Source organism: Lepisosteus platostomus, chromosome 5 (assembly GCF_059453375.1).
Source record: "Lepisosteus platostomus isolate fLepPlt1 chromosome 5, fLepPlt1.hap1, whole genome shotgun sequence".
NCBI classification, from domain to species: Eukaryota; Metazoa; Chordata; class Actinopteri; order Semionotiformes; family Lepisosteidae; genus Lepisosteus; species Lepisosteus platostomus.
In genome coordinates, this window is record NC_142615.1 from 36,255,564 (window position 1) to 36,283,166 (window position 27,603).

The 27,603-nt window shown below is 45.9% G+C and overlaps 1 protein-coding gene and 3 non-coding genes across 4 annotated transcripts; 3 read left to right on the plus strand and 1 right to left on the minus strand.

The window, feature by feature from the left end:
- Positions 1-739: 739 nt before the first annotated feature.
- Positions 740-10,452, minus strand: LOC148665975 (uncharacterized). The gene is made up of 3 exons (XM_088632902.1): positions 10,416-10,452; positions 7,530-7,760; positions 740-3,894 (listed from the first exon to the last, which is right to left on the minus strand). The coding sequence occupies exons 1-3, from the start codon at positions 10,450-10,452 to the stop codon at positions 1,823-1,825; spliced, it is 2,340 nt and encodes a 779-aa protein (XP_088489028.1). The 3' UTR covers positions 740-1,822.
- A 7,981-nt stretch (positions 10,453-18,433) lies between these two features.
- Positions 18,434-18,489, plus strand: LOC148665976 (U7 small nuclear RNA). Its single transcript, XR_015939047.1, has one exon. It is a non-coding gene; the product is annotated as a U7 small nuclear RNA (small nuclear RNA).
- Positions 18,490-19,846: 1,357 nt separating this feature from the next.
- On the plus strand, positions 19,847-19,935 carry trnay-gua (transfer RNA tyrosine (anticodon GUA)). Its single transcript is given in 2 exon segments — positions 19,847-19,883; positions 19,899-19,935. It is a non-coding gene; the product is annotated as a tRNA-Tyr (tRNA).
- A 3,779-nt stretch (positions 19,936-23,714) lies between these two features.
- Positions 23,715-23,796, plus strand: trnal-uag (transfer RNA leucine (anticodon UAG)). The gene has a single exon. It is a non-coding gene; the product is annotated as a tRNA-Leu (tRNA).
- Positions 23,797-27,603: the final 3,807 nt, after the last annotated feature.

Here is a 27,603-nt window from a genome sequence, read left to right on the forward strand (position 1 = left end):
CTGGATGATGATGCTCCAGTCCACTCCCCACACACCGGCTCTCAGTGGGGAGGAGAGTAGAGTGATGAAGCCAGTTCAGAGATGGGGGTTATTAGGAGGCCATGATGGGTAAGGCAGCAGCCATATCACCCTGCAACTCACAACTGGCAACCCACTGAAGCTAAGAAGGTGTGAGCCTGGTCAGTACCTAGATGGGAGACCTCCTGGGAAAAACTAAGGTTGCTGTTGGAAGAGGTGTTAGTGGGGCCAGCAGGGGGTACTCACCCTGTGGTCCATGTGGGTCCTAATGCCCCAGTATAGTGACGGGGACACTGTACTGTAAACAGGCGCCGTCCTTCGGATGAGACGTAAAACCGAGGTCCTGACTCTCTGTGGTCATTAAAAATCCCAGGGCGCTTCTCGAAAAGAGTAGGGGTGTAACCCCGGTGTCCTGGCCAAAATTTCCAATTGGCCCTTACTAATCATGGCCTCCTACTAAAATCCCTCTATGAATTGGCTACATTAATCTGTAATCTGATGGTATTAGAATCCAGCCTTGTGGGATATCTCGAACAACGCACACACACGGGTACTAATACACGAGGATACATTTATTAATACATAAAATGTGCATATAAACATAACAGATCTTATCGTGAGGATTAGCAGAATACAAAAGGTATATATTTAATCATGAAGAGTTACAGATACCAAGAGGACATACATTCAGTATATCATTCATTTAGTGTTGGATAACTTGGATAACAACTTCTACACTAGATACTCAAAACAAGTACATCACTCATAGGAATTAAATTGATATCAACTGGTTGGGATAACAATTGAATTCTCGAGCTGTAATGCAGAATGTTGAATACTCATCCAATCTGTGGGAATTCAGATCTCCCGTGGACACAAAGAAGCAGTGGCAGGCTGTTCCTGTGTCCAATCGGCACTCTCTGGCTCTGTGCCAGGCAGTGCTCAGTGCAGCTTGCGACATCGTGGGAGAGATTCCTGCAATGCTCTAGCAGTGGGCTCTCTGAAGACCAGCTAGTTAGTGTTGGCTGAAACTAGCAAAGTTTGTGCACAGGAGGAAAAGTGACTGCGGGTCCCAGCAGGTCAGGATGAAGACTGGTTTGTTCCTGATGAAGCGCTAGTCCTGAATTCTTATTCAGCTGTCCACAGTTCCGACCTGTTCATGAGGCTTGCTGCTGATGCTAACTTTGGGTGGATCCTTTGGTTACGTGCTGGCAACTTTCGCCCTCGACTCTTAGAACAAAGGAAAGTCCTGCCACTCGGACACAGTGGCCGTTATGTGGAGGTCCGGACCGAGTCGGAGGATGTTCAGGAGGTGCTCCAAGGCTGAAAGTCCAGCAGGCGCGCTGCGAGAATGTCCTGCTCTTGGGAACTGTGCTCGAGAGGTGTCCAGCCGGCCCAGGGGCTCTTTGTTGCCTGTTTATACCTGGAGGAACTGCAGGTCGCTCATTGGTTGAAAGTTTTATGGGGATCAGTGACCCACGTGGGGTTAACCTACGCTACCAGTTCCTGATTGGCTGATGATGAGTAATAATGCACTCTGACCTTAGGGTCATAAACCAACTTTGAATGACATTTTCCCTTGGAATCTCAGACTTTTAGTCACTAGAAATGACATTTGTTAAGGTGGTTGATGTGTACCAGCTTTTGGGAGCTGTTCCTTAGCAGGACACTCTATCGGCTAGAAAAACACCTTAATTGTGAACCAAATTGAATGGACTCTGTATCAAGCACCACTGAGGTGAAGGAGAGAGGGACTGGCAAGGGAGCAGCAAACTTAATTCTTGTATTTTAATAAACCTTGTTGCTACAACGGTCTCTCTCCTGCGTGAGTGCGCTGGTGGGTTTTTAAGTCACTTGACTGACTAAAACTCTTCTCACACTGACTGCAGCTGAATGGTCTCTCTCCTGTGTGAATGCGCTGATGTCGTTTTAAGAGGTGTGAGTGACTAAAACTCTTTCCACACTGACTACAGCTGAAAAGTCTCTCTCCTGTGTGAATGCGCTGGTGTGAATATAAGTGGTTTTTCTGACTAAAACTCTTCCCACACTGACTGCAGCTGAACGGTCTCTCTCCTGTGTGAATGCGCTGGTGGACTATTAAACTACTTGACTGACTATAACTCTTCCCACATTGACTGCAGCTGAATGGTCTCTTTCCTGTGTGAATGTGCTGATGTCGTTTTAAAAGTTGTAAATGACTAAAACTCTTCCCACACTGACTGCAGCTGAATGGTCTCTCCCCTGTGTGAATGCGCTGGTGTGATTGTAAGTGGCTTATTTGACTAAAACTCTTCCCACACTGACTGCAGCTGAATGGTCTCTCTCCTGTGTGAATGCGCTGGTGGGCTATTAAGCCTCTTGACCAACTAAAACTCTTCCCACACTGACTGCAGCTGAATGGTCTCTCTCCTGTGTGAATGCGCTGGTGGGTTTTTAAGTTACTTGACCGACTAAAACTCTTCCCACACTGACTGCAGCTGAATGGTCTCTCTCCTGTGTGAATGTGCTGGTGCCTTTTTAAGTCATATGACTGACTAAAACTCTTCCCACACTGACTGCAGCTGAAAGGTCTCTCTCCTGTGTCAATGCACTGGTGTGACTGTAAGTGTCTTTTCCGACTAAAACTCTTCCCACACTGACTGCAGCTGAATGGTCTCTCTCCTGTGTGACTGCGCTGGTGGATAATTAAGCTACTTGACTGACTAAAACTCTTCCCACACTGACTGCAGCTGAACGGTCTCTCTCCTGTGTGAATGCGCTGGTGGGTTTTTAAGTTACTTGACCGACTAAAACTCTTCCCACACTGACTGCAGCTGAATGGTCTCTCTCCTGTGTGAATGCGCTGATGCCTTTTTAAGTCATGTGACTGCCTAAAACTCCTCCCACACTGACTACAGCTGAAAGGTTTCTCTCCTGTGTGAAGGTGCTGATAGGGTTTTGAAATGCTAGACTGACAGAAACACTGCTCCTCCATGTGCCATAATGGCAGTTTGTCCACTCCATCTGAGCAAGGCCTTGAGTGATTCTTCCTCATCCCCTGATCGTCCTGTGGTCTCTTATTCTGCAAATTCTCCATGGAATGGTCTTGCTCTGTGTGATGAAAGTGAGATTTGTTTTCTTCATTATGTCCCTCACTTTTCTGCTCAGCAGTGTGAATCATCTGGGGCTCCTTCTCCAGCTCTCTGAGACTAAAACCGCCCAGTTCATTCAGTTGTTCCTCTCTTTGCCCAAGAACAGACACACTCTCCAGTTCATTAAAACTTTCAACAATTTTCTCAGTAACCAGATTATTAAACCTGTGTGTAAAGTCATCAGATGCTAAGGGATTACATGATTGTTTGAGACTGTGCAATGACAGTCTCTCCACTTGAACAGAACAAGGCCTAATTATCAAGCCCTGTAGGAGCTGCTGTTGCTCCTCCCTGTACTGACTCTCCTCTCGGTGCTGTATCTCAACAATGTTCTCTTCACCAGGTACATCAGTCTGCTGCTCTGTACAGTCAATCAACTGGGGCTCCATGTCCTGCTCTGTAAGATTAAAGACATCCAGTTCTTCACTGTGCTCTTGTACAGAGACACAGCCCAGTTCATTACAACCTTGTGTAATATTGTTCGAGTCCAGATTATTCATCTTCTTTGTAAAATCATCACATACTAAGAGCCCAGGTGTCTCACTCTCAGACTCCATTTTCATCATGGGCACAGAGTCCAGAACCTCAACAATCTGTCTGCTCTCTGTGTGCTGCTCACTGAGAGTCTTTTTCCCTTCTGGAGCAGTGAGCTCTGTCTCCTGCATCAGACTGGAGCCCCACTCACTGTGCTTCTGTTCAAGAGGAGCCCTTTCCCAAGCCTCAGAGAGAGCACTGGCCTCTGAACCTGTAAACAGAACAAGACAAAATCTTTATAATAATTATAAAAAACTTTATTTTATATAGCACTTTTAAAGGTGGCTTCTCAAAGCATTTTACAGAATGCCAACAACAAAAAATACACAAAATAAGCATGATGAGAACACACAGTTAGAGGAGACAGTAGATGGTGGTACTAAATACAGTAGGAGCAGAGGGGTAAAGAATAGTTCAATGAAGGGTCTTCTAAAGAAGAAGGTTTTGAGTCTGGATTTGAAGGAGTTTAGAGAAGGTGACTCTCTGATATCCTTAGGGAGAGAGTTCCAGAGCTTGGGGGCATAACAGGAGAAGGCCATGTCACCCATTGATTGTAGTCGGACTTGGGGACAGATAGGAGAACACAATTAGAAGAGCGAAGGTTGTGAGGTGGGGAGTAGGGTGATAACCCAGACAGGTACTGAGGTGCCAAGCCATGGAGAGCCTTATAGGTGAGCAGGAGGATTGTTAAGTCGACATGCAACTTGACAGGAAGCCAGTGCAAGGACTCCAGGATAGGAGTAATGTGAACACTTGCACTAGACCTTGTCAGGATTCTGGCTGCCGAATTTTGGACATACTGAAGTTTGTTCAATGTGGATTTAGAGTCCCCAGAGAGTAGAGCGTTACAGTAGTCGATTCAAGATTAGACAACTCTTTTCAGCCACAGTTAGTGATAACATAGGGCGTAGTGGAGCAATATTTTTGAAGTGAATGAAAGATGTTTTGACAACATGCTGCACATATGGGTCAAACGTCAAATATCATCCCCAAGTTTTTCAATATAGACTGAAGCTCAAGTATAAGAAAATCTACAGATAGAGTTACAGCATTGGTTTTACAAAGTTGATGGGTGGTGCCAATAAGCATGACTTCAGTCTTGTCACAGTTAACATGAAGGACATATTAAGTCATCCAAGATTTTATATGGGAGATGCAACTAAATATAATAGAGACAGACACATCAGCGTCAGGTTTGGTATGGATGTATATTTGAGTATCATCAGCATAGTAGTGATAGCTGAGGTCATGTGATCTAAAAAGCTTTAAACTACACAAACGCGTACTAGTACACTGACGATCAATTTGGGTTGTTTAAACAGCGGAATAAGTGGGTATAAGAGGGTGTTCTGATTTAGCTTTGTCAGAAACCTAACTACCATGTAAAAAGTAAGTCTACTGTAATAATATCACAATCACATTACATTTACATTAACAGTGCACTGAGAGAGAGAGGGGGGTTAATACAGACACATTGACTGGACACTACAGTACATTAACACTGCACTGAGAGAGAGGGATGAATACGGACTGACTGGACACCACAGAACATTAACACTGCAATCAGAGAAAGGGGTTAATACAGACACACTGACTAACTGGACACTACAGAGCATTAACACTATACTGAGAGAGAGGGGTTAATACAGACACTGACTGGACACTACAGCACACTAACAATGCACTGAGAGAGAGAGGTGGGTTAACAGACAAATTGACTGCACACTACAGTACATTAACACTACACTGAGACAGAGGGGTAAATACAGACACTGATTGGACATAACAGTACATTAACACTGCACTGAGAGATAAGTGTTAATAGATACATACTGACTGGACACTGCAGCATATTAGCACTGCACTGAAAGGGGTTAATACAGACATGCTGACTGGACACTACAGTACATTAATACTACACTGAGATAGAGGCATTTATACAGACCGTACACTAACAGTGCTCGGGGGGGGGGGGGTAAATGCAGACAGACTGACTGGACACTACAGTACATTAACATTGTACTGAGAGAGAGGTTAATACAGACACTTTCTGGACACTACAATGCATTAACACTGCACTGAGAGAGACAGGTGTTAATACAGACACACTGACTGGACACTCCAGTATATTAACACTGCACTGAGAGAGACAGGGGTTAATACAGACACACTGACTGGACACTCCAGTATATTAACACTGCACTGAGAGAGACAGGGGTTAATACAGACACACTGACTGGACACTCCAGTATATTAACACTGCACTGAGAGAGAGAGGGATTAATACATACACACTGACTGAACACTACAGTACATTAACACTGCACTGAGAGGGGTTAACACAGACACACTGATTGGACACTACAGCACATTAACACTGCACTGAGAGAGAGGGGTGAATACAGACAGACTGACTGGACACTACAGTCTATTAACACTACACTGAGTGAGATGTTAATACAGACTCTTTCTGGACACTATAGTACATTAACACTGCATTGAGAAAGAGAGGGATTAATACATACACACTGACTGAACACTACAGTACATTAACACTGCTGAGAGAGGGGTTCATACAGACACTGACTGGACACTACAGGACATAAAAACTGCACTGAGAGAGAGGGGTGAATACAGAAACATTGACTGGACACTACAGTCTATTAACACTACACTGAGTGAGACGTTAATACAGACTCTTTCTGGACACTATAGTACATTAACACTGCATTGAGAAAGAGAGGGATTAATACATACACACTGACTGAACACTACAGTACATTAACACTGCTGAGAGAGGGGTTCATACAGACACTGACTGGACACTACAGGACATAAAAACTGCACTGAGAGAGAGGGGTGAATACAGAAACATTGACTGGACACTACAGCACATGAACACTGCACTAAGAGAGAGGGGTGAACACAGACAGACTGACTGGACACTACCGTGCATTAACACTATACTGAAAGAGAGGGGTTAATACAGACACTGACTGTACACTATAGCACATAAACAATGCATTGAGAGAGAGAGGTGGGTTAACAGACAAACTGCTTGCACATTACAGTACATTAACACTACACTAAGACAGAGGGGTAAATACAGACAGTGATTGGGCATAACAGTACATTAAAACTGCACTGAGAGAGAGGTGTTAATAGAGACATGCTGACTGAACACTACAGTACATTAACTCTGTACTGAGAGAGGGGTTAATACAGACACACTGACTGGACACTCCGGTATATTAACACTGCACTGAGAGAGGGGGGGGTTGATTCACACACACTTACTGTACAGTACAGTACATAAACAATGCACTTAGAGAGAGAGGTTAATACAGACACACTGGATCAATATTCCAGACGAGTTAATACAGACACAGACCGTGGAGGACGGTAATACAATTGAAATAATTTTTATATACACAATCATTAGTATACATATAAAATCTAGACCAATACAACGTAAATACAATATTTATAAATGTTGTTTCATAATGATGTTGGGTTACAAATTGATTCAGTGGAACAATTGTTGAATGTGAACGAGGTGTTTTCAGCACCGTAACCGGACAAAACAGTTCAGTTTCCAGTAAAGAATCCCGTTGCTACATCACACAAGTCTTTCCCACTTCACTCTGCATCTCTCCACTATATTCTCACCAGTGAAGAAAGGTTTTTGATGACAGTTTGATAGTTTGTTAGATAACGAGAATGTTTACTCTTACGCGATGTTTTCTTTAAAATAAAGTTTGTTATTTAAACAATCTCACCAGTGAGGAAGTTATAGACACTGGTTTTAAACACACATACTGACTTCATACAAGTCACCACACTGACCTGAGAGCTGCAGTTCCGTATCCATTTCTTCTTTTATTTCTGCAGAGACTTCACAGGGAAGCGTGTGTCCAACACGAACTGTCTGTTCCTGATCTCCTCCTGCTCCCGACTCCTTCTCCCTCAGCTGCAATCTCCACTTCAGGCTCTCGTTTTCCTTCTTCAGTTGCGCCATTTCACTCCTGACACACCGGAGTAAAGTTAGCTTGAAGTTCGAAAACGATTTTGGCACGCCTGTAGCGTTTACACGAAACCTCTTAGAATCGCGAGAATACTTGCTTTGTGTATAAAATACATTGTGAATGCTTTCTCAGCCTTTACTTTTTCGTTTATATGACATTTTTTTGACCAATCACGAATATTCTTTTGTCCATATCTTCGCAATGGAAGCACAGAACGCCTTAAAACCAAATACATTTTAAAGACCACGACATGTGGATATTTCCACAGCCTCTACATCAAAGTATCAGTGAGCTAATTATCTTTTTTTAAACCTCCGGTTTTTCATCGATGCGTAATTACGCACTAACTGGAACCTGGGGGACCGCTGTATACACAAGATCACAACGCGAGAAATGCTGTTCAATACGGCTTCATGCGAAAAACCCGTATATGACTATAGGCAACAGAATAGTGCAGTCTCCAATTACTCAGACTGTAAGCACGCGAATAAAGCTTTGTCTGAATTCTGAAACCCTTTCTTTACGTCCTCTTTTCATTCAGGTAAGAGTCAACTATATGCACAATACTACTGACAGCAGGAAGATTAAAATATTCTTTACTCAGCAGCTTATTAAAAACAGCTCCCATGATGTTCAAACCGATTTTTTACACAGAACACTGACACAGCTTTGCGTTCTGAATCTCTTTTTCTCGTGCGTTTATTTAATGTGGCACAATGCACTGGGATAGGGGTATTCTGTTCACAAACCAATAGCATTTAAACCACAGCACCCACAATGCTGCAAGTAAGTGTTTTGCACACTAAGCAGAGAGCGATGTCTTCCTCGTTAGTATAGTGGCGAGTATCCCCACCTGTCACGCGGGAGACCGGGGTACATCAGGACGTTCATTGAAGTGAAAGCAGGATGCGCTGCGACATCCACTGTGCAGATCCCGCCACACTAAGAGGTGAGTGGGTCTTTTCGATCACAGCGCTAGGCGAATCCCCAAACAGTGTGCGTGGCAACAAACGAAACAGGCCTGTTTCAGCCCGGTTTCGATCCGGGGAAATCGGGCCCAGTAGTGGCGGGATCTGTACAGTGCATGTCGCAGCGCTTTAATGTGCTTCCTGATGTCCTACCCCGAGAACTGAAAAGACAGCGTCCGCAGCAACCACAGCTCAGGTCTCTGCACAGGAGCTAAGCTGCCCCCATCTCCTCTGCTCTGCTCTGCGGCTCCTGCGGAGTGGTGTCCTGCCTGGAGCCGTGTTTGCAGGCGGCAGCTCCCCGCGCCCTGTCTGTGCGTCGTGTCCAAGGGCTCCTGGGAGGAAGAGAGAGCCCTCCCACTCGGGGGCTTTTCCACGGTCTGTGTGAGGAGGGGCGGGTGTGTCCAGTAGCTTATCGAGCGGAAGCCATGGTCGGCGGAGAGCTGTGATCGTGCAGACCTTGAGGTGTCACCTCTTTGTCTGCTTTCCCGCCCCCCCTCCGCCCAAGCTCTGCTCCAAAGTAGCCCGGCAACCCCTCACACCTGCACCTTTCACAACTTAAGTTGTGGTCATGAGACACCCATGGGGCGTTGTTCTGTTCTTGCTAATTGTTTCCTGCCCGTCGCAGGCAGGAGTCCATGCGAGGAAGATGCACTGGACAGAGCTCAGAGGGCGCACCTGGGTGGCTTTCCTTCTGAGTGACGTTCCTGCAACACTCTCCCGCTCCTCTTGGTGCGCTCATGCCGCAACACAGGAAGGCTGGAGCAGGTGGGTGTGGAGAGTGTTAGACTGAAGATTTAAAGGTCCCTGGTTCGATCCCGGGTTTCAGCGTTTTGTTTCATGGAGCCCTCTGTTCCTCTCTGCAGCACCCCCTTCCTAAAGTGACGCTTCCCTTTCTCAGCCTGAAATGCAAGCGAGACACCAGCAGCAGTCCCTGCTGGTTTCCGTAGTGTAGAGGCTGTCACGTCAGCCTAACACCTGAAAAGTCCCCGGTTCGAGACTGGGCGGAAACAGCATCGTTTTGCACACTCCTGTACTTCACAGAGGTCTTGAGCGACCGGTCATTTGTTGCCAATGTATTTCCGGTGCCTTCATGCACTCTTGTACCAAACGCACGTTCCTTCTGTACACGGAGCAGATCATTCGCAATTGGGCTGTGCCGACAGACCAGGACGAGCTCTGTTGGCTCAAATGCAGTGCAGGACCTGCAAGAACAACAGAAAGATTAGCATCCAGCGGGGGCTTCTTAGTGAGCCCAAGATCTCATCAAGAATCGGCTCCAGCAACAGGGCTGGGCGCATTGTTCCATTCTCCGCCCACTCTCGGTGTAAACAAGTCTCTCCTGGTCTCTGCTTGAATTGCACTTTCCTGCGTTTGCTTTGGTGTAACTGGCTTCCCCTGCATGGGCGAATGTGAAGAAGATCCTTAGTAAGTCATTGAAGAAAACCGAGAAGAGGTCGGAGTGACCTCTGTCGTTCATCAACGATCCAGTCAGGCAGTACTCCTCTGTAAAGCGCCGTTCGTTCACATGGATTGGCTTTTTTTTGCCTTCATTTGTGCAAGTAGTAAAAGCAGACGCCCCTTTAGGGAGCCTGTCAGCACCCGGAGTTTTCCCCTTCTGTAAGCTCTCCATAGCCTCTCAGCTCTTCTACTGTCAAATCCCCCTCAAGTACTTCCCTATCTTCTTCACTCAAAACGTTTTCTAGCTTTGAGGTAAAAAAATGAATTTCTTCATCCTTTACCTCTGTAGAGCTGTACAGTCTTAAGTAGAAGTGTCATGCCCTCTGCAGCCAGAGGGCGGTCCTTCTCTGTCCTGTGCCTAGTTCCTGGTCTGCTGTCCTTCCTGTCCCTCTCTTTCCCTTGGGCTATATATTTCCGGGTCTTGCACTCTGTCCTCGCTCAGCACTGACGTTCGGATGTCCTGAGACCCGCCTAGCACCAGGGCGCCCTACATCCGCTCCCTGAGGGCACAGGTTTCTATACGGCATTCCTGAACTCTTTGCACTAATGAGCCCGGGCCTTTTTTCCGTCTCGCCGCTACGCATATGGGTCTTTTTCCGCACTCCTGCTCCCCACAGTTAGTCCCTTTGGACGTCCGTGACAAGAAGGCCTCGATGCAGGAGAGGATAGCACTCAGCTCTGTACTCTCTCTTCCCTCCTCATCAACTACACTTTCCATGACAGACTTGGAGCTTACCACTTTCCTGAAAAAGAAGCGAGTACACTTCTCATTTTCTTCCAAGAACTGCACTCTGCTTCTTAACAGCACTCCTCGACTGCTTTCTTCGGCTATGCTCCGGATGTCCTTTTTTAAAAGGGTGATATCCTCAAGCACATCGAAGCCACTGTGCAGCATCGTGTAGAGACGCTGCAGCTGCCTCTGTTTCCTGGCTAGCACTCCTCTCCGTCTGGCAGCAGCCTTCCTTCCCTCAGCCATGAAAAAGGCCTTTGTCCTCACCTTCACCTCCTCCCACCACTCTCTTACTGACCCGTACAGACACTGCAAGGACAGCCACTGTGATAGTTTCTCCTTGTAGCGGGATACTACCCCCTCGTTCTCTAGCAGCTTTGTGTTGAGTTTCCAGAGGCCTGGGCCAAAGACAGTCCCGCCCTGGAGTTCCACTCTACACCCTAAAGCCTGATGATCTGAGAAGAAGACAGGCTGAAGAGTGACCCCAACAACTTTCACTCTCTCTGAGACAAAGCAATAGTCAATTCTGGAGCTGCTATTCCTCCCTGACCATGTATATCCTGCTGTTGTGGGATATATACATCTATATGTGTCTGAGAGTTTAAAGTCTCGAACTAAGTTTTGCAGGGCCAGTGAGCTGGAATCCAATTTTATCGGCCTTTTGGCTAAGATCAAGTTCAAGTGGCATGCCCGCAGTTCTTGTCTTTCCAAAGTTCTAGAAGGCGATCGAAGATCCTGAAGAGTGCTTGAGCTGGTATCGCCCTAGGTTGAGCCTAGGGGGTTAAGGCCAATCAGCAGCTGAGCTGGTTGGGATCCGGCAGCAACGTTCTCTCTCTCTGCTCTCTCCTCTCCCCTCCCCCTTTCTCTTGCTCCACCTCCTTGGCCTCTTGGCTGGGAGTAGGTACTCGTGGCCTGCCCGCGGTGCTTGCTTTCTTCCTCGAGACTCAGAAGCGCTATCCGCTCCCTCTCTCTCTCTCCTCCTGCGCCTGCACCTAGCTGGGCTTTGCCCACAAGGACAAAGTCCAGGGCTCACTCGCTGCTCCTTTAGCAGCTAAACCGTCCTCTCCACAGGACCTTGCTCTCTCTCTTTCTCTCTTTTTTTCTTTTTTCTCCTTTCCAGATGGCAGACAAGAAGACACTGATCCGGTTCCACTGGACCAAGAAAACAGAGACGATGCCAACTGCGAAATCCTTTTTCATTACCTTCCTGAGAGGGATCCTGCAGTTGGTGGCCGGAGATCTCTATTGCCTGCAAGACAACAAGGCAGAGAGATACATGGAGGCCTACATAGCCACGGACGCCTCATATGAAAAGGCAACGAAAATGATCAGAGAAAAAGGTAAGCACCCCCGTTTCTCTGATTTCAGGCCGGAGCCTATGAGGAAGACAAACCAGAGGACCATCACAATCCTCACGTACAACCCCTACGTACCAATGGCACTGGTAACAGCGTACCTAGGGAGGTATGTAACTGTGGTGGGCAAACCGACGGAGATCAGGGACAGTTGCGGCGTCTGGTACGGCAAACGCCAGTACCGAGTCCTCCTGAAAGAGGACCTAGAGGGCGTCGACGGTTTCCAGCACCCCCCGGCCCGCTTCAACATCGGAGCCGACAGGGGGTACCTTTACTACCCCAGGATGCCGGATTTTTGCAAGAAGTGCAGACAGTCCGGCCACAAGGAGAACACGTGTGACATCGTCAGATGTCACAACTGTAACAAAGAGGGGCACCTGGCAAAAACCTGCCGGGCAGCCAAAAAGTGCGATGGATGCGGCGCCGAGGGACACCTCCTTCACTAATGCAAGGTAAGCAAACCTTCGTTTGCGCAGGTGGTGGAAGCCGACCAGCAGAAACCGGTCTCAAGACAAAGGGAGAGAGGTGAGAACAAAGAACCCGCACCTCCCCCGCAGAGAACCGAAACTGCCGAGGCCACACCCCAGCCGCACCAGTGCCTCAAGATGGCCGCCAGGACGACGGACAAAATGGCTGACCGGAGGAAGGGCCCTGGATAACTCCCAGCAAGAAGGGAAAGAGGATCCACCTTCGGAAGGACAAAAGAAAAGAGTGGTGTAGCAGCGAGGCTTAATAATAAGGCAGAATTAAGTGTTTCTGAGCTTCCCAAATGAGGCCCCATTTCTCTGTTCATCTCTGTGGTGCAGCCACAGAGAAACTATTCATGCAGGCTGATTTAAGATGTTTTCTTTTGATAAGGACAGCTCCCAAAGGGGGATGCACTTAGCTAAGCCTGGCTATCATGATCAATGGTCACCCATTGGCGCCTATCTGTCTAGGGAGTGCCAGTTGGACATCTGGACTGCATTCCTAAGTGTCAGGAGTAAGTGACTCATATCTCACCTTGATCAACCAATCAGGGACTGGTAGGGCCGAGTAACCCACGTGGGACTCTGATGCCCATGGAACTTTCAGCCAATCAATGAGCTGAAGTTCCTCCTGGTAAAAACAGGCAACACGAGATTCAGTAAGATTCAGTAAGATTCAGTAAGATTCTGGAGAGGATTCTGTGGACTGTTCTAAAGGGAATTCAAAGGAGAATTCCAGGGCAGGACGGCCCAGGAGCAGAAGGCTCCCAAGGGCAGGACATTCTCGCAGAGTGCCTCCTGACCATCCTGAGACTCAGCCCGGACAACCACAAGCCGGTGTGTCCGAGTGCCAGAACCTTCCTTTGTTCTAAGAGTCTAGAGTGGAGGTTGCCAGAGAGTAACCAGCAGCAGGCCTCGTGAACAGGTCGGAACTGTGGACAGCTGAATCACTATTCAGAACTAGCTCTTCATCAGGAACGAACCGGTCCTCTTCCTGACTTGCTGGGACCCACAGTCATCTTTTCTCCTGTGCACAAACTTTGCTAGTTAAAGCCAACACTAACTAGCCGGCCAGCGGGCATCAGCAGCGCTCTGTCGCAAGCCGCACAGCACAGCCTGGCACCGAGCCAGAGAGCGCAGATTGGACAGCAACAGCCTGCAACTGTTTCTTTGTGCCCGCAGGAGATCTGAATCCCCAGAGATTGGATGAGTATTCAACTTCACTGCATTACAGCTCGAGAATTCAATTGTTATCCAAACCAGTTGATATCAATTTAATTCCTAAGAGTTATGTACTTGTTTTGAGTATCTAAAGTAGAAGTTGTAACCAAGATCACTTTACGAAACGGTCTAAATGAATGATATACTGAACGTATGTCCTCTTGATATGTGTAACACTTTGTAACTGACTGAATATATACCTTTTGTATTCTGATAACCCTCTTGATAAGATCTGTTAGGTTTACATGCATATTTTATGTATTAATAAATGTATCCTCGTGTATTAGTACCTGTGTGTGTGCGTTGTTTGAGTTATGTCGCATGGTTGGATTCTAAAGCCATCAAAAGAATCAACTTTGTGATTTACTGCTACAATTAATAATTGTCTCAGTAAATGCCCAAACCCTACAGAACTGGTGCCTTCAGAGAGCCACTATGATTACATATTTGGCGTCCCTGAGCCGGTTTTCTTACATATTTGGCGTCCCTGAGCCGGTTTTCCTACAGTGGTAAGGGAGAACCGTTTCCTCGTCCTAGAGGAAACGGAACTTTCTTCCCCCGAGGCCCAGGAACAACCAGAGGAGGCAGCCCAGGAAATGGAACCCCCCCCCCCCCCCGAGGCCCAAAGATGACAGGAAGTGACAGCCCAGGAAACGGAACCCCCCTCCCCCGAGTCCCACGGACAACAGGAGGAGGCAGCCCAGGAAGAGGTTACCCCCTCCCCCGAGGCCCAGGGACAACAGGAAGAGGCAGCCCAGGAAGTCGGAACCCCCTCACCTGAGGCCCAGGAACAACAGGAAGAGGCAGCCCAAGAAGTGGAGCCCCCCTCCCCCAAGGCCCAGGAGCAACTGGAGGTCCCCGAAACTCCTGGAGAAAGGGAAGAAAAAAGCCTTCCCGAAGCGGTGGCGGAGAGTATCCTCGAGGAAGACAAGATTACTTTGAAGCCGCCCTGGAGCTGGGACTGATGGTAGGGCTGGACCTGTCCAGCATGTTTACCTTTCAGTCCCCAGCGAGACCTGGAGGGAGCCCAGCATATTCCTCCCAGGACCCGAATGAGAGGAGTTACATCTAGGCTAAACAGTGCCCAGATGTAGACTCCCAAGTTTTCCACTGTAAGCACAAAGAGAGGAGGTTCAACTTTCACTTGTTTAATCATGATTGTGAAACTTACCTTTCTAACAACTAACGTGAGAGGGCTAAGAGACCCGGTGAAAAGATGGGGAGTCTTTCATGATCTGGTCTCAAAGTCTTTCTCAGTTTGTTTCTTACAGGAGGTCCACCTGAAGGATGAAAGCGACAAGCTGACATTCACCAGGGAATGGACGAAGGGAGAATCATGCTGGAGCGTAGGAGGGGTCCACTCTTCCGGAGTGAGAATCCTCCTCAGAAACCCAGAGATGACGCTGGTTTCCTCCTTCTCGGTGGTGCAGGGCCGGATTCTGGTCGCAGGCATCGACTGGAGGGGGCAGAAGTTGAGAGCAATTAACGTCTATGCTCCAACAGAACCCTCTATCCTGAAGGAAGTGTTTGCTGACCTGGCCAGCTGCTGCACCACCAACAGACAGGTGGTGCTTGGCGGGGACTTCAACGTCGACCGGGAGAAGGGGAGCGACGCTAGCTCGGCAGAGCTGGAGTCGCTACTCAAGCAGTTCTCCCTGGTAGGCGGTTTCAGACGGTGCCGCCCTAACGACGCCGGAACGACATGGAAAAACTCCCGGGGAGTGTGCAGCCGCCTGGACTACATCTTTCTGCACACGACCTGCTCCCTGGAGTCGGCGACGGTGTCCCCGGAGTGGTAATCCAGCCACAAGCGCTTGACGGTGGTGGCTAACACCAACCTGCCGCCATTCGGTCGTGGGTACTGGAAGCTGAACCGGGAGATACTGGAGGAAGACGACTTCAAGGCACTGTTCCGTAAAGACTACGCGAGCTGGGTCGATCTGAGAGACGGCTACAGCTCCATGGTGGAATGGTGGGAGTCGGTGAAAGACAGGACCCGAACCCTGGCGCAGACGTACTGTAGATGGAAGGCGGCCAGGGAGAGGAAGGAAGCTGCACGACTCCAGAGACAACTAGAGGAGGAGTACAGCTCGGCTAACGGGGGAGGAGCCTTCAATTCAGCCCGGGCACGGGACCTGAAGGAGAGGCTCCGCAAACTCAATCAGGTCCGAGGAGCCCAGAAAAAGAGGGTGATCCACGGCCTGAGACGGGGAGACGGAGAGGAAGTGCTGGACGAGAGCGACAAAGTAGAGGCGGCCACCTCTTTCTACACGGAGCTCTTTTCAGAAAAGCAGACGGAGGTGGAGGCAGGCGATGCTTTTCTGGAAGAGCTGAAGGCACGAGTACCGGAGGAGGTGAGGGAGGACTTGGAGGGTCCGATCGCGGCCGAGGAGCTGAAGGCGGCGCTCTTGTCCATGGAGAATGGCAAGGTGCCAGGGCCGGACGGACTCCCCAAGGAATTCTACACCTGCTTCTGGGACACCCTGGCGGCAGATCTGGTGGAAGTGGATCTTCCGCCGGGGGAAACTCGGAGACACCATGAGGGAGGGCATCATCTCCTCTTCAAGAGCCCTTAGCAGAGACAGTGAGACGGGACCCTGTCACCGATGGCCTGGAGATACCGGGAGGCGCGGGGGAAACCCTGAAGATCTCCCAGTATGCCGACGACACAACGCTGTTCCTGAGGTCGGACAGGGGGTTGAGGAGGGCCCTGCAGGTCATGGAGCAATACTCCAGAGCCTCGGGGTCGAAACTCAACCGCCGAAAGAGAAAACTGAAGTTCTTTGGGCCCTGGAAGCACAGGACGACAGCGCCGGAGGGTCTCAAGCTCTGCACGGAGCCCCTCAAAATACTGGGGGTTTCCTTCCAGAGCCAGGACAACGAGACCAACAACTGGACCAAGAGGATCGCCAAAGTGAATGCGAAGCTGGGTCTGTGGAAAACGCGGTCGCTGTCCTACACAGGGAAAGTGATGGTGTTGAAAGCAGACATCCTGCCGGCTTTGGTTTACCTGGCGGTGGTGTACCCGCTGCCGGCCAGACTCAGACGAGCGCTGCAAGGGATTATCTTCGGCCTCGTCTGGGGCGGCAAGTACGAGTACATCACTCGAAAACCGGATGTGTCAGCCGGTCGAGGAAGGGGTTCGAGATGTCCCACATTTCCCCCTGAAACTCGACTGCATCTTCTACTGCAACCTCTGTCGGGCGCTGCAGGAGCCCATTGGCCACAAGTACCAGTACTTTGTCAGGCTGTGGCTCTCCGTCCCGATGAGGCACTTGGTCCAGTGGTCAAACACTGGGCCCAAGGCAGAGAGGCGACCGAAGTTCTACACCCACGCTGTCAAGTGGAGCAGGAGGCCAACCACAGAGCCCTGTACAAAGAGGTGAGGGGGCATTTGGTCGCTGACGAAAGGCTGCAGGTTCCCAGACAAGTCTGGGAAAGGACACAGCCCAAAGAACTTGACAACCAACTGAAGGACCTCAACTGGAATCCGCATTGCCCCCGGGACACGTGTTTTGTCGAGGAGACTCAGGAGCACGTGTTCTGGAGCTGCCTCTTCGCCAAGGTGGTGTGGGGCAGAATGGACAACATTATGCAACTCCTGGGAAAGGATGCAGTGCTCAGTTACCAGTACATTCTGCTGGGGGCTGGCACCCACCAGACTGGACAAGGGGACACAGGACCTGTGGGGGCTGCTACTGTCCCTCACAAAACAAGGACTGTGGAAGGTGAGGAACACTCTCATCCGGCACAACATAAAGTGGGGGGCGAGGGAGCTGGAGAAGAGGATCCTGGCGGACCTCAGGAGGAGGACGAAGCACCACGTCGCCAAATGGGGTTTCCCCACGGCGAGGGAGCGCTGGAATGGACTTTGGGCCCTATACAGAGATTAAAGGACAATAGCAAGTGGTAGATTTGGAGGGACTCTCTTAATTGCGCAAATCCGCCCCCACTCGCAAAGATTGATAACGGACAATCAATCTCCGTTCCGCCGTTGTTTTTTATTACATGGAGTGTTAATATGTGTGAGATGTTCCTTTTGAGATGTTTTTTTTGCAGAATAAAGTATATTTTGTAGAACAAAAAACATCTTATGACAAGGTTTACAAGTTATCTGTTGAACTACATTCTCATAGGTGTGGTCACATTCCAGATCATTTGTTTACGTTTTTGTTTCTGGAGCAACTGTTAGATGAAATGTGCTAATATGTAACCTAACTCCAGTGTGAATAACTAGAAGAGGGGAGCAGCTCCATTCCATACCATGGGAGCTTTGAGATTGGCTGGGCCAGATCTCTCATTTGCATATCTGATTTGGAAATATAACACTAAACCCCTTCTTGCATGGATTTAACTTGCACCCAAGAGTCCCCTACTGTGTATTGCTACTTATTTTTTTATGATAAGTGGTGATTACCAGTTGACAGGTTTTATTTGTTGAATTATAAATGGTTTTGTATTATCATCCTGAATGGCCTGTACTCAAGGTTTGTTAGGGTATGTGTTTTCATTTCATTTACCAAATTGAATTTTTGCTCTTTTAGTATTTGTCTAGAAGGCTTTCTGAAGTCAGGAACCCCATTTATTTGGTGAAAAAGGATTCTGTATTAATATTAATATTTCTCATACAACATAAATAGGGTCTTTTATGAATAAAAAGATCTTGCACTTGGAAATCTTGATAAAGCTGTGTGCTTCCATACACTCAAGCAGTTTTGATTCCTAATATTTGACCTTAGGTGCGGGAACGGGTCTTTTTTGCCATTTGATTTCCAATTGATCAGCACAGTATAGAAAATAGACCCATAAAGCAACCTCAGCAGTGACAAATGTCACTGTGTCACTTGGGTTTATACGTCGGGGTCCGGTAGTGAAGCTCCGCTCCTGTTTAGCCTCCGAAGCCGTACAGGGTGCGGCCCTTGCGCTTCAGCGCGTACACCACGTCCATGGCAGTGAGGGTCTTCCTCTTGGCGTGCTTGGCGTGCTCTGTGTAGGTGACGTTCTCCAGGAACACCTTCAGCACCCCGCGGGTCTCCTCGTAGTTCAGCCTGGAGATCCGCTTCACTCCCTAATGGCGAGCCAGGCTGCGGATTGCGGGCTTGGTGATTCCCTGGATGTTGTCGCAGAGAACCTTACGGTGACGCTTAGCACCTCCTTTCCCGAGTCCCTTTCCGCCTTTGCCTCTTCCAGACATCTTCTAGTTATCAGCTGTGAACACGACACACACTGCTCATCTTTGATGTATAATAGACATCTTTCTTTGATGTCTATTATACATCAAAGAAAGATTTTTATAGGTGTAGAAACTAGTAAATAAAGCCAATGATTTGTTTAGAAATGTATTCTTAAAATATACAATTATTCACACCTGAACAATATGTAGTTCAAATTATACATTATATACAATATTGTATTCAAATGTCTAATAATCTAAAAAAACACAACTAGTAAACTTCAGTTACAAATTCTAGTAACTTGGCAATATATATAGTAATGACAAACACAAACTAATTACATGAACGCGCTAATATTTAACTCAAAACCACATTTCGATTCAAATATAAATTTTTAAAATTTACAACTTCTTTATTTCCACGAAAATATTATGTAGCACAAACGCTACTTTCTAATAAAGACAGAAAGAAACTGTTTGTTTTGTGTCTACTGGTGATCCTCCTCTCGATACTAATGAAATGTTTAATATGATCCCTCGAGAAAAAAAAGGAATCAATTTCCGCCTGGAATGATTGATGCCCCATCAAACATTTTGTAATATCCCTGGAAGTTTATACAGTAGAATCCTGGTTCGTGGCTTAAATTCAAGGTAAATGAGACTAAGGAAACGAGTTGGAAACTTGATGTCGAAGTGGGATTTAAATCACCCATTTCACATTTTACTTCATTGGGCAGTATGTGCCAGAGAGCAATGCCACGGCATCTCTTTGATAGCTCAGTTGGTAGAGCGGAGGACTGTAGTGGAGTCAACAGGGAATCCTTAGGTCGCTGGTTTGATTCCAGCTCGAAGGAAGGTGCTTTTCATGTAATTTAATCAAAGACTTAAAAAAGCAACTCTGTTTTATTCAGACATTGATCAAAAGCTCAATAATCGACTAAGCAAAGGCTCCTGTTCCGAATTCAGCCCACGTCTGATTGTCTTTTTTTGCCAAGATCTGATCTTTGAATTAAGGGACTACACTGTCTGCTTTGTAATTCAAAAATACATACAAATGTCAAGTTTTTTGTAGATATAAAGGTGTTCTCTGTTTTCAAAGGATAGTTACTTAATTGGCATAATGATTTGGTATTGATTTTGTATCGTTGTATTATAAAGTTTGTGCTTTCTGTGTTTTTATCGTATTGTGAACTTATTTTTTAAACAAATGCTTACAAAGGCAAACACGGCACACATCTGTTTATACCAGCGGTGAATTGTACATTTTTATTAAGTACAAGCTACTGTGCACTTCTGGGAGTATAACAGGTTCGATATAAAGTGGCAAAAATATAAAAGGGGAAAATACCCCAGACTGCGTGTAAAGCCCTCGTTGTGACTGTTTTAGATAAAAATGGCGTACTGTGCACGAAATTTTGCAGAAACACAATCTGATATTTTGATAATTATTATTTTAATAATTTTATAAGTATGAGGCCCCGGATCCAAATCTTCAGTTCTGATTTTTTTAAGTGATATCTTTCCTTCCTGTCGTGGAAGTCACACGATGTGAGCAATTGTTTTTTTTTACGTTACGATCCAAAGAGCCTCAGACTCACTGTAACCAAACCAGGATGGATTCTGCTGGGAGCCGGACTGAGCTCATTCTCACTCCCTGTGCTGAAAACAGAATTAGCTCTTCCCCGAACATCGTCTACAGCTGCTGGATTGTGCTCTGCATCTTACTGCTCCGGCAGTTACTTTGACGAAAGACAAATCACTTGTGCGCTTTTAACCTTCTCGCAGCTACGGGCGAGACTGACGCTCACGATATGAAGGCACCCGCTGGTATACCTTCTCTAACTTTCAGTCGCGACAGACTTCGCTTTTTTAAAAAAAAAAGTAGATATAGCCCTGAAAAAAGCATTAGCTTTATCAGTTTTATATTAATCTATTTTGAATCAAAGTTTGATATTTTGTTTTATTTTTTATTGCATTTTACATAATAATAATAATCATTATTGCTTACACTTATATAGCGCTGTTCTGGATACTCCACTCAATGCGCTTTACAGGTAATGGGGACTCCCCGCCACCACCACCATTCTCCTGAATGATCACAGAGAGTCAGGACCTTGGTTTTACGTCTCAGCCGAAGGACGGCACCTGTTTACAGTTTAGCGTCCCAGTCATTGTACTGGGGTATCAGGACCCGCATGGACCGCAGGGTATGCGCCCAGCGACAGAAACCAGACGTGTGTCGGGCTCGGCTGCGAGCAGGACAATGACGTCACGGGGACAAAGTAGAGGAAATCAAAACAGTTCTATAAAAGACCTGTGTCAGCTGTTGGTTTGCAGTCTGGACTCTAAATCCTCCGATCCGATTTTGAATCTCTCTAATACCTGAGCTGCGGCTTCTTCCGAGTATTTATTCGTATACTTATTATGTGTAAGTGTATAGATGAAACCTTTCATAGTGTAACGCTTACGGCCGACAGGCACTGTGTAAGAGCCGGTGTACCAGAGCAGGTGACGTCACTGCCCTTCCCTGTGATAGCAGGACCACAGCCCGTGGGTTATGGGGAGATCTCTCTTCAGCTCACCGGGCTGGGTTGCTGCAGAGAGACATGGGAGTCCCGGGTTCGAGCCCCCGACGGTGGGGGGCCGACCTAATGCGCCCTTGTTGCGTTACAATATATTGTTCAGTTTAAATCAAAATGCTTTACTAATACAAGAGAGAAGTATAGTATGAAGGATGTGACAAATGTATGATTTCACGGAACAAAACGGTTTTTATTTGCATTCGAAATGAAGCGGAATTTTAGCGCAACACACAAGCCCTTTGTCTTTTTTAGTGATTTTTAAACAGACGTAGAAAACGCGTTTTTTTAACACTATAATAGCAGGGTCAGTGGCGTAATGAATAACGCGTTAGGCCTCGTGTCAGAAAATTATGGGTTCGACTGCCATCTGGCTTGTTGAGTTTATACCACTTACATTCTTTTATATAAATGAACTGCACCTGAAAGCTATAGAAAACACTTTGGGTAAGTTGTCTGCAGCCTCCTGCGTCGACAATTTACCCAAAACACTGTACTGTCTGGAGATCAGCTCCAGCTCTGAACTCAATTGCAATGAAAAACCATGCGTAACAAAACTGGAGAACAGCTGAACTTGTGCTCAGTTCGGTGATGAGGGTTCAGAACTGTCGTTGTTGTAATTAGCACGAACTGCACAGGCTCTGAATCAGACCATGTCAATTAGTCTGATCAGTGTAGGACACGTTAATGTAGAATTATTAATAGGTTTATTAGTTAGTTAGTTCAGGTTTACCCACCTGAACTAATGTAGAATTATTACTTGGGCTGTCTCTTGTTTGTATATAAATGAATGTCTCTGACAACTTAATGTTAGTTTTACGATGTAGGTCAGGCGTTGACATATGCACGAGTATACGAAATGTCTCACTCCTGATTCAACTCATGTTCTATAGGAGATTGGCAATTCCTCCTGTTTCTCATACAACCATATCAGAACAGAAGCCCGTGTCACCCAGCTGTGATTCAAGATCGACTCGCATCTTTATCCCTTTTTTGTTCATGATCATTATTTTCTTTAGTTATGATCAATATTGAACTTTTTTTAAATGAAATGACAATAATCAAACATGCAGGCAGATTTTTGAAAAGTATTCGGAATTGACAGGGTGCCCCTTTGGAACAGTCGTCAGAAAATGTGAGAAAATGAAAGTTATGTAAGCTCTCACACAAAGCATTGAAGATTGGAATCTGAGTGTAAAAAAGCTACCTGTCTCCCAATGATAGGCAGGGATACACACCATGACTCGAATAGACTCAGCGAACTTTAACACCTATGATATTACGAGTGCTTTGCACGTGTCGAATTTCAAGAAGGAACTACTACAACAGTTTGGACATAATTCAAAACCACCGGCAAAGTCCAATGCCGGCAACTTCTGAGAAAATAATGTTCACTCATGGAATTTGGTCTTTGAATGGCTGGCGGGAAAATTCATTTATACTCCTTTTGCACCCTCAGCTGAAACGTTAAAATAACAACGCAGATTTGTTGGAGAACCTGACAAGAATTATTGGGTTAGTACTGTATGTATTCTTGTATATTTACTTTAATTTTAATATAAATGTAAACATGCATGCTTTATAAGCTATTGTAATTTTAAAATATGTTAGCTGAGGATGCGAGGGGGGCTATTATACCTTGTGAAACACGCAAGGAACCGTAAAAAAGGCTGATATTTGAATAAAATTTGCGATCACAAGAAAACCACAATTTATGTGGTATTATCATCAATATCCTTCAAAATCGACGTTCAAATGAAGGATTTGAAGAAACTATGAAAAAAGCAATAGTAGTAGGAGAGGATTTTGATTTTTGCTCTTCAAGTCAGTAGATCGACGTAGAGTTGCGCCCCTACAAACAGCACAAAGGATGAAACCCACCTCCTTCGTTATTGCTATGTTTGTGCCGGTGAAAGTAGCGTTTGTGCTATTGAAAGCATCTCGGAAGGTGAAGGTGCAGTCACTTCCACATGTCATGATATCATTAGATCCGACGACAAGAGCTGAAGCCCCCCAGTCCAAGCCAGCAATGTGAGGAAGATGGACATGGAGGAAGGTAGCGTGGCCGAGCGGTCTAAGGCGCTGGATTTAGGCTCCAGTCTCTCTGGGGGCGTGGGTTTGAATCCCACCGCTGCTGAATGTTATTGTTTTAAGACCTGCAATACGATCAGTAAAAGTGCTTTTTGTTAGGCTGCAGGAGGTGTTAAGAGATAGACTTTCTAAAAGACAGGCTTAACATCAAGGCAGAAAAAATATTTTGTTTTCTCAACAGAAATTCTCTTTGGCACGTTCAGCTTTATGTAGGGAACAACATCTGCCAAGATCACTTTTGAGGCAGTGCACATGATAGTGTACCGGCAAGTACAGTACATTTAATATTGGCTGTGGTGGTGAGCTGCTTTTGTCTGTGAAACTTTTAATTCTTCACGCCGAATTGTTGGCAGGGGTAAAGCTTATTAAATCTTTGAACATAGCGCTCCATCAGAAGTACTTTGTTCGTGATCAAAAGAGATCAGAGGATTAACTTCATGAATTCACATAGCATACCTTACAGGAAAGATTTAAAAGGGGAATTGATTGTGCTTCCTGATGTTGTTCCTGTGGTTTCTTTGGATACAAAGGTGAATGTTCTTTGACGTTCTGCTAGAGTATCCACTGGGTGAGCTTTATCAATTAGCTCGGATAGGTCATCGGTGCTCCGTCTCCGGAAAATAATCAGCACTGTCGATCACGAGTTTACAGATTTCTCCAAATAACAACTATACATTTTAACCCAGCGGTTAGCATTCCTTCAATCCAATAGTTTTACTCTGGGTAAAAAGCAGCGCAATCTACAGAGAGATGATATTCAAATATTTTAACGTTCTTATTGGAATACCTGTATGGAGATATCGCTCAGAATTCCTAATATGATTTTGAGTTCAGTTTTGCTTTACTACTTTCAGAGTCTTTTATTGACCTTGCTGAAGCAGAGAAGTGACATAATCACAAATGCGACCTACCTGTGCTGCTGTTTCTGGTTAATAATTATTATTGCGAGGAAAAAAAAACAGCTCCTTGCATTAAGAGCAAGAGCAACCAACGCGCTCTCTTGTTGATTTGGGTTTTTTCCGTGGTGCTCTTCCTCAGATGCAAAGTTATTTGGCGAGCAAGGACCTCTGAGAAGGAGCCTGAATCCGTCAAGAACTCTGAAATTCTAATATCGCACTACCGTCTTGTGTACAGAGATCTGCTTCTTCCTTTTTGAGTGTTTTGGTGTTTAAGAGCACACTTCCTACCTCGAATGTTAGTTTCAGGAGATGTGTTACCAGATCACAGATCATCTTGAAAAGATTTGGGATGCACTGGCTCAGTTATTTGAAGGAACCTATACCACCAACGCACTTCTGAGAAGCACCTGCACATTTTCGCAATCCTCTCTCTCACCTACAAAGTTATGAAGACACAGACGACCAACAAAAACTAATTTGATTCACTCAATTATTTGTCCATCTCTAAAGCCTGTGTGTATTGACTAGGCAATTCAAAAGCACATATTAAATAAGAACACGATCCTTCTTGTTACCATTCACGTGGTTGGAGCGTTGTTTCGCCCTTTAACATTCTTCTACAATATTTACAAAAGGGCTTTATCACTGGAGTTGTGTGCATCAGTCCATGAACATCAACTGTACTGCTGTTTTTCTATGCGTAATTTAATTGCAAGCACTTAAAAGATGCAAAAAGGTTTCAAAGAAAACATAATTGAAAGACAGTCGAGTAAGGAGGTAGAAAAACGCACTCCCCCATTGAAGAATCAACCACCGTCGCCCATGTGACTGGATATAAAAATAAATTATTCATTTCAATTATTCATGAAGGGTGGATTGTGGTCAGTAAACATATGCCCATCTTTAAGTCAGTTCCACCATCTGTGCAATAGGGGATGTAGCACAGTGGTAGAGTGCATGCTTTTCATGTATGAAGTCCTGAGTTCAATCTCTGGTGTCTCCAGATGTCTTATATTATTGTGCTCACATCGCAATCTTCTGTTGAGTAAGAACTCTTTGCTCGTGTTCATAGAGAGCCAGGTTTACACAATTAAATTCAGTCACACACGAAGTGCTACAGTGTTGCTCTGCCATTTTAAATGTACCTCCAAAGCATTTCGTTGTGTTAACTACCAAATGATTTGAACTAATTTTACGTCATATTCAGGAAATCCAGAGAAGGTCATCAGACTTTTAGTGGCTGTTGAAGAAAACACCTGTTGAATCTCACCAGGGATTTCTTGAGAGATCATTCAGCGAGCAAGTCCTCCCTCTGGACTCCAAATATTTTGGGTTAAACTGTTATTCACATACTCTAACGAAGAGAAACGTTAGTGTCTTCCGGTGTGTGAGCCCATTTCTAAAAAAAAAAAGTTATATAAATTGAATTGTTCTACTTTTTAGGCTTGCATAGTCTTATTAATATTTCAGTTAAATCTTTTTTTCTGTAGTAACATCAGTTGATATTAATATTAGTCCTGATTTATAATTTTTTTGTCATGGTTGATCTATGTTTGTGCCGGTGAAAGTAGCGTTTGTGCTATTGAAAGCATCTCGGAAGGTGAAGGTGCAGTCACTTCCACATGTCATGATATCATTAGATCCGACGACAAGAGCTGAAGCCCCCCAGTCCAAGCGTGTGCTCACAAGATTGCCTGCGTTCGTAGCACGTATTTCTATGCATTCCTGTGTTTACAATGTTGGCATTGTTCCAAAATCACGCTAATTCTCCTTTCTCCCTATTTGCTGGAGATACAATAGCTTTTTTTAAATACAATTGGTCACTTGCATCCGTAGCACGCATTCCTATAGAGTGGTATAGAATTACAGAGTATCTCTTGTGTCCACTGAAGTATTAGCACGCACTGTATCGTAGTATGTAGGCTGCGTATTCGACAAGTATTAAAATACAAAATATGAAAACCCGTCCCGATTTTTCAGTGCACACTACACAGTTCCAGGGTCATTTGGCGTACCACCTGGTGGCACTCCACGTACCACTGCCGGTACGCGTACCACAGTTTGAGAACTACTGATCTACAGTATCTATAAATCTCTTACACGTCATTTACAATGGCTTTTCAACTAATAGCCCGTGCAGGGATCAAACCCTAGCTGTTGGTACAGTACGAGTTGCGTAAGGCTCTGTAACGCGCAGATGAGAAACTAACCTCTGCTTCTTCATTATATACACAGTGAGCTATATATGCGAGCTTACTGCCTCCTACGGGCTCTGTATTTGATTGCGGTACAAGACCGGCCGTGGAGATAAAGTGAGACGGGTGTGTACATTAAAAGGCTCATAGTGTCCCTGGGAGGGCTCAAACCACCACCCTTTTGGTTAACAACCGAACCACAAAGACTCATGTACAGCTTAACACTTCTCAGTGAAAGAAGGTCTCAGTGAAAGTGATACACTCCGTAAAATTTCCAGAGAAAATCACCAACAGCGGCCGAGATCTACTGGAGTTTTTTCATTCTATACTGCGATTTCTGAAGGGTACTCTGTGAAAATACGAGTTTTGACGAGAAGGGATGGACATATAAGGTCAAAAGGCTTGAGGAATTGAACCTTAAGGTGAAGACTGCGGGTTCAGTAGCAGCAGAACCTGATCAGTATCAGTTGACTCCGATATACTTTGAAAATGAACTTGGGGATTTAGAGTCAGACGTGCTACCGTTGCACCATGGGGTACTTAATTAAAAAAAAATAGAAAAAAAATCAGTGTTCCTGGATCTGTAATTGAGAACAACACCTGCACAAGAGCTGCGCAGGAAGAATAAAATGTGGTCTGTGAAGAAGAGACTCTCTTCGGAGAGCTGCGCTCTTCACAGGAGATTTTTTTTTTTGTGAAGCTGATTTGTCTCCTTTGGGAAATTCAACAGCACTGACAACCGTGACTTTGTGGCGCAAC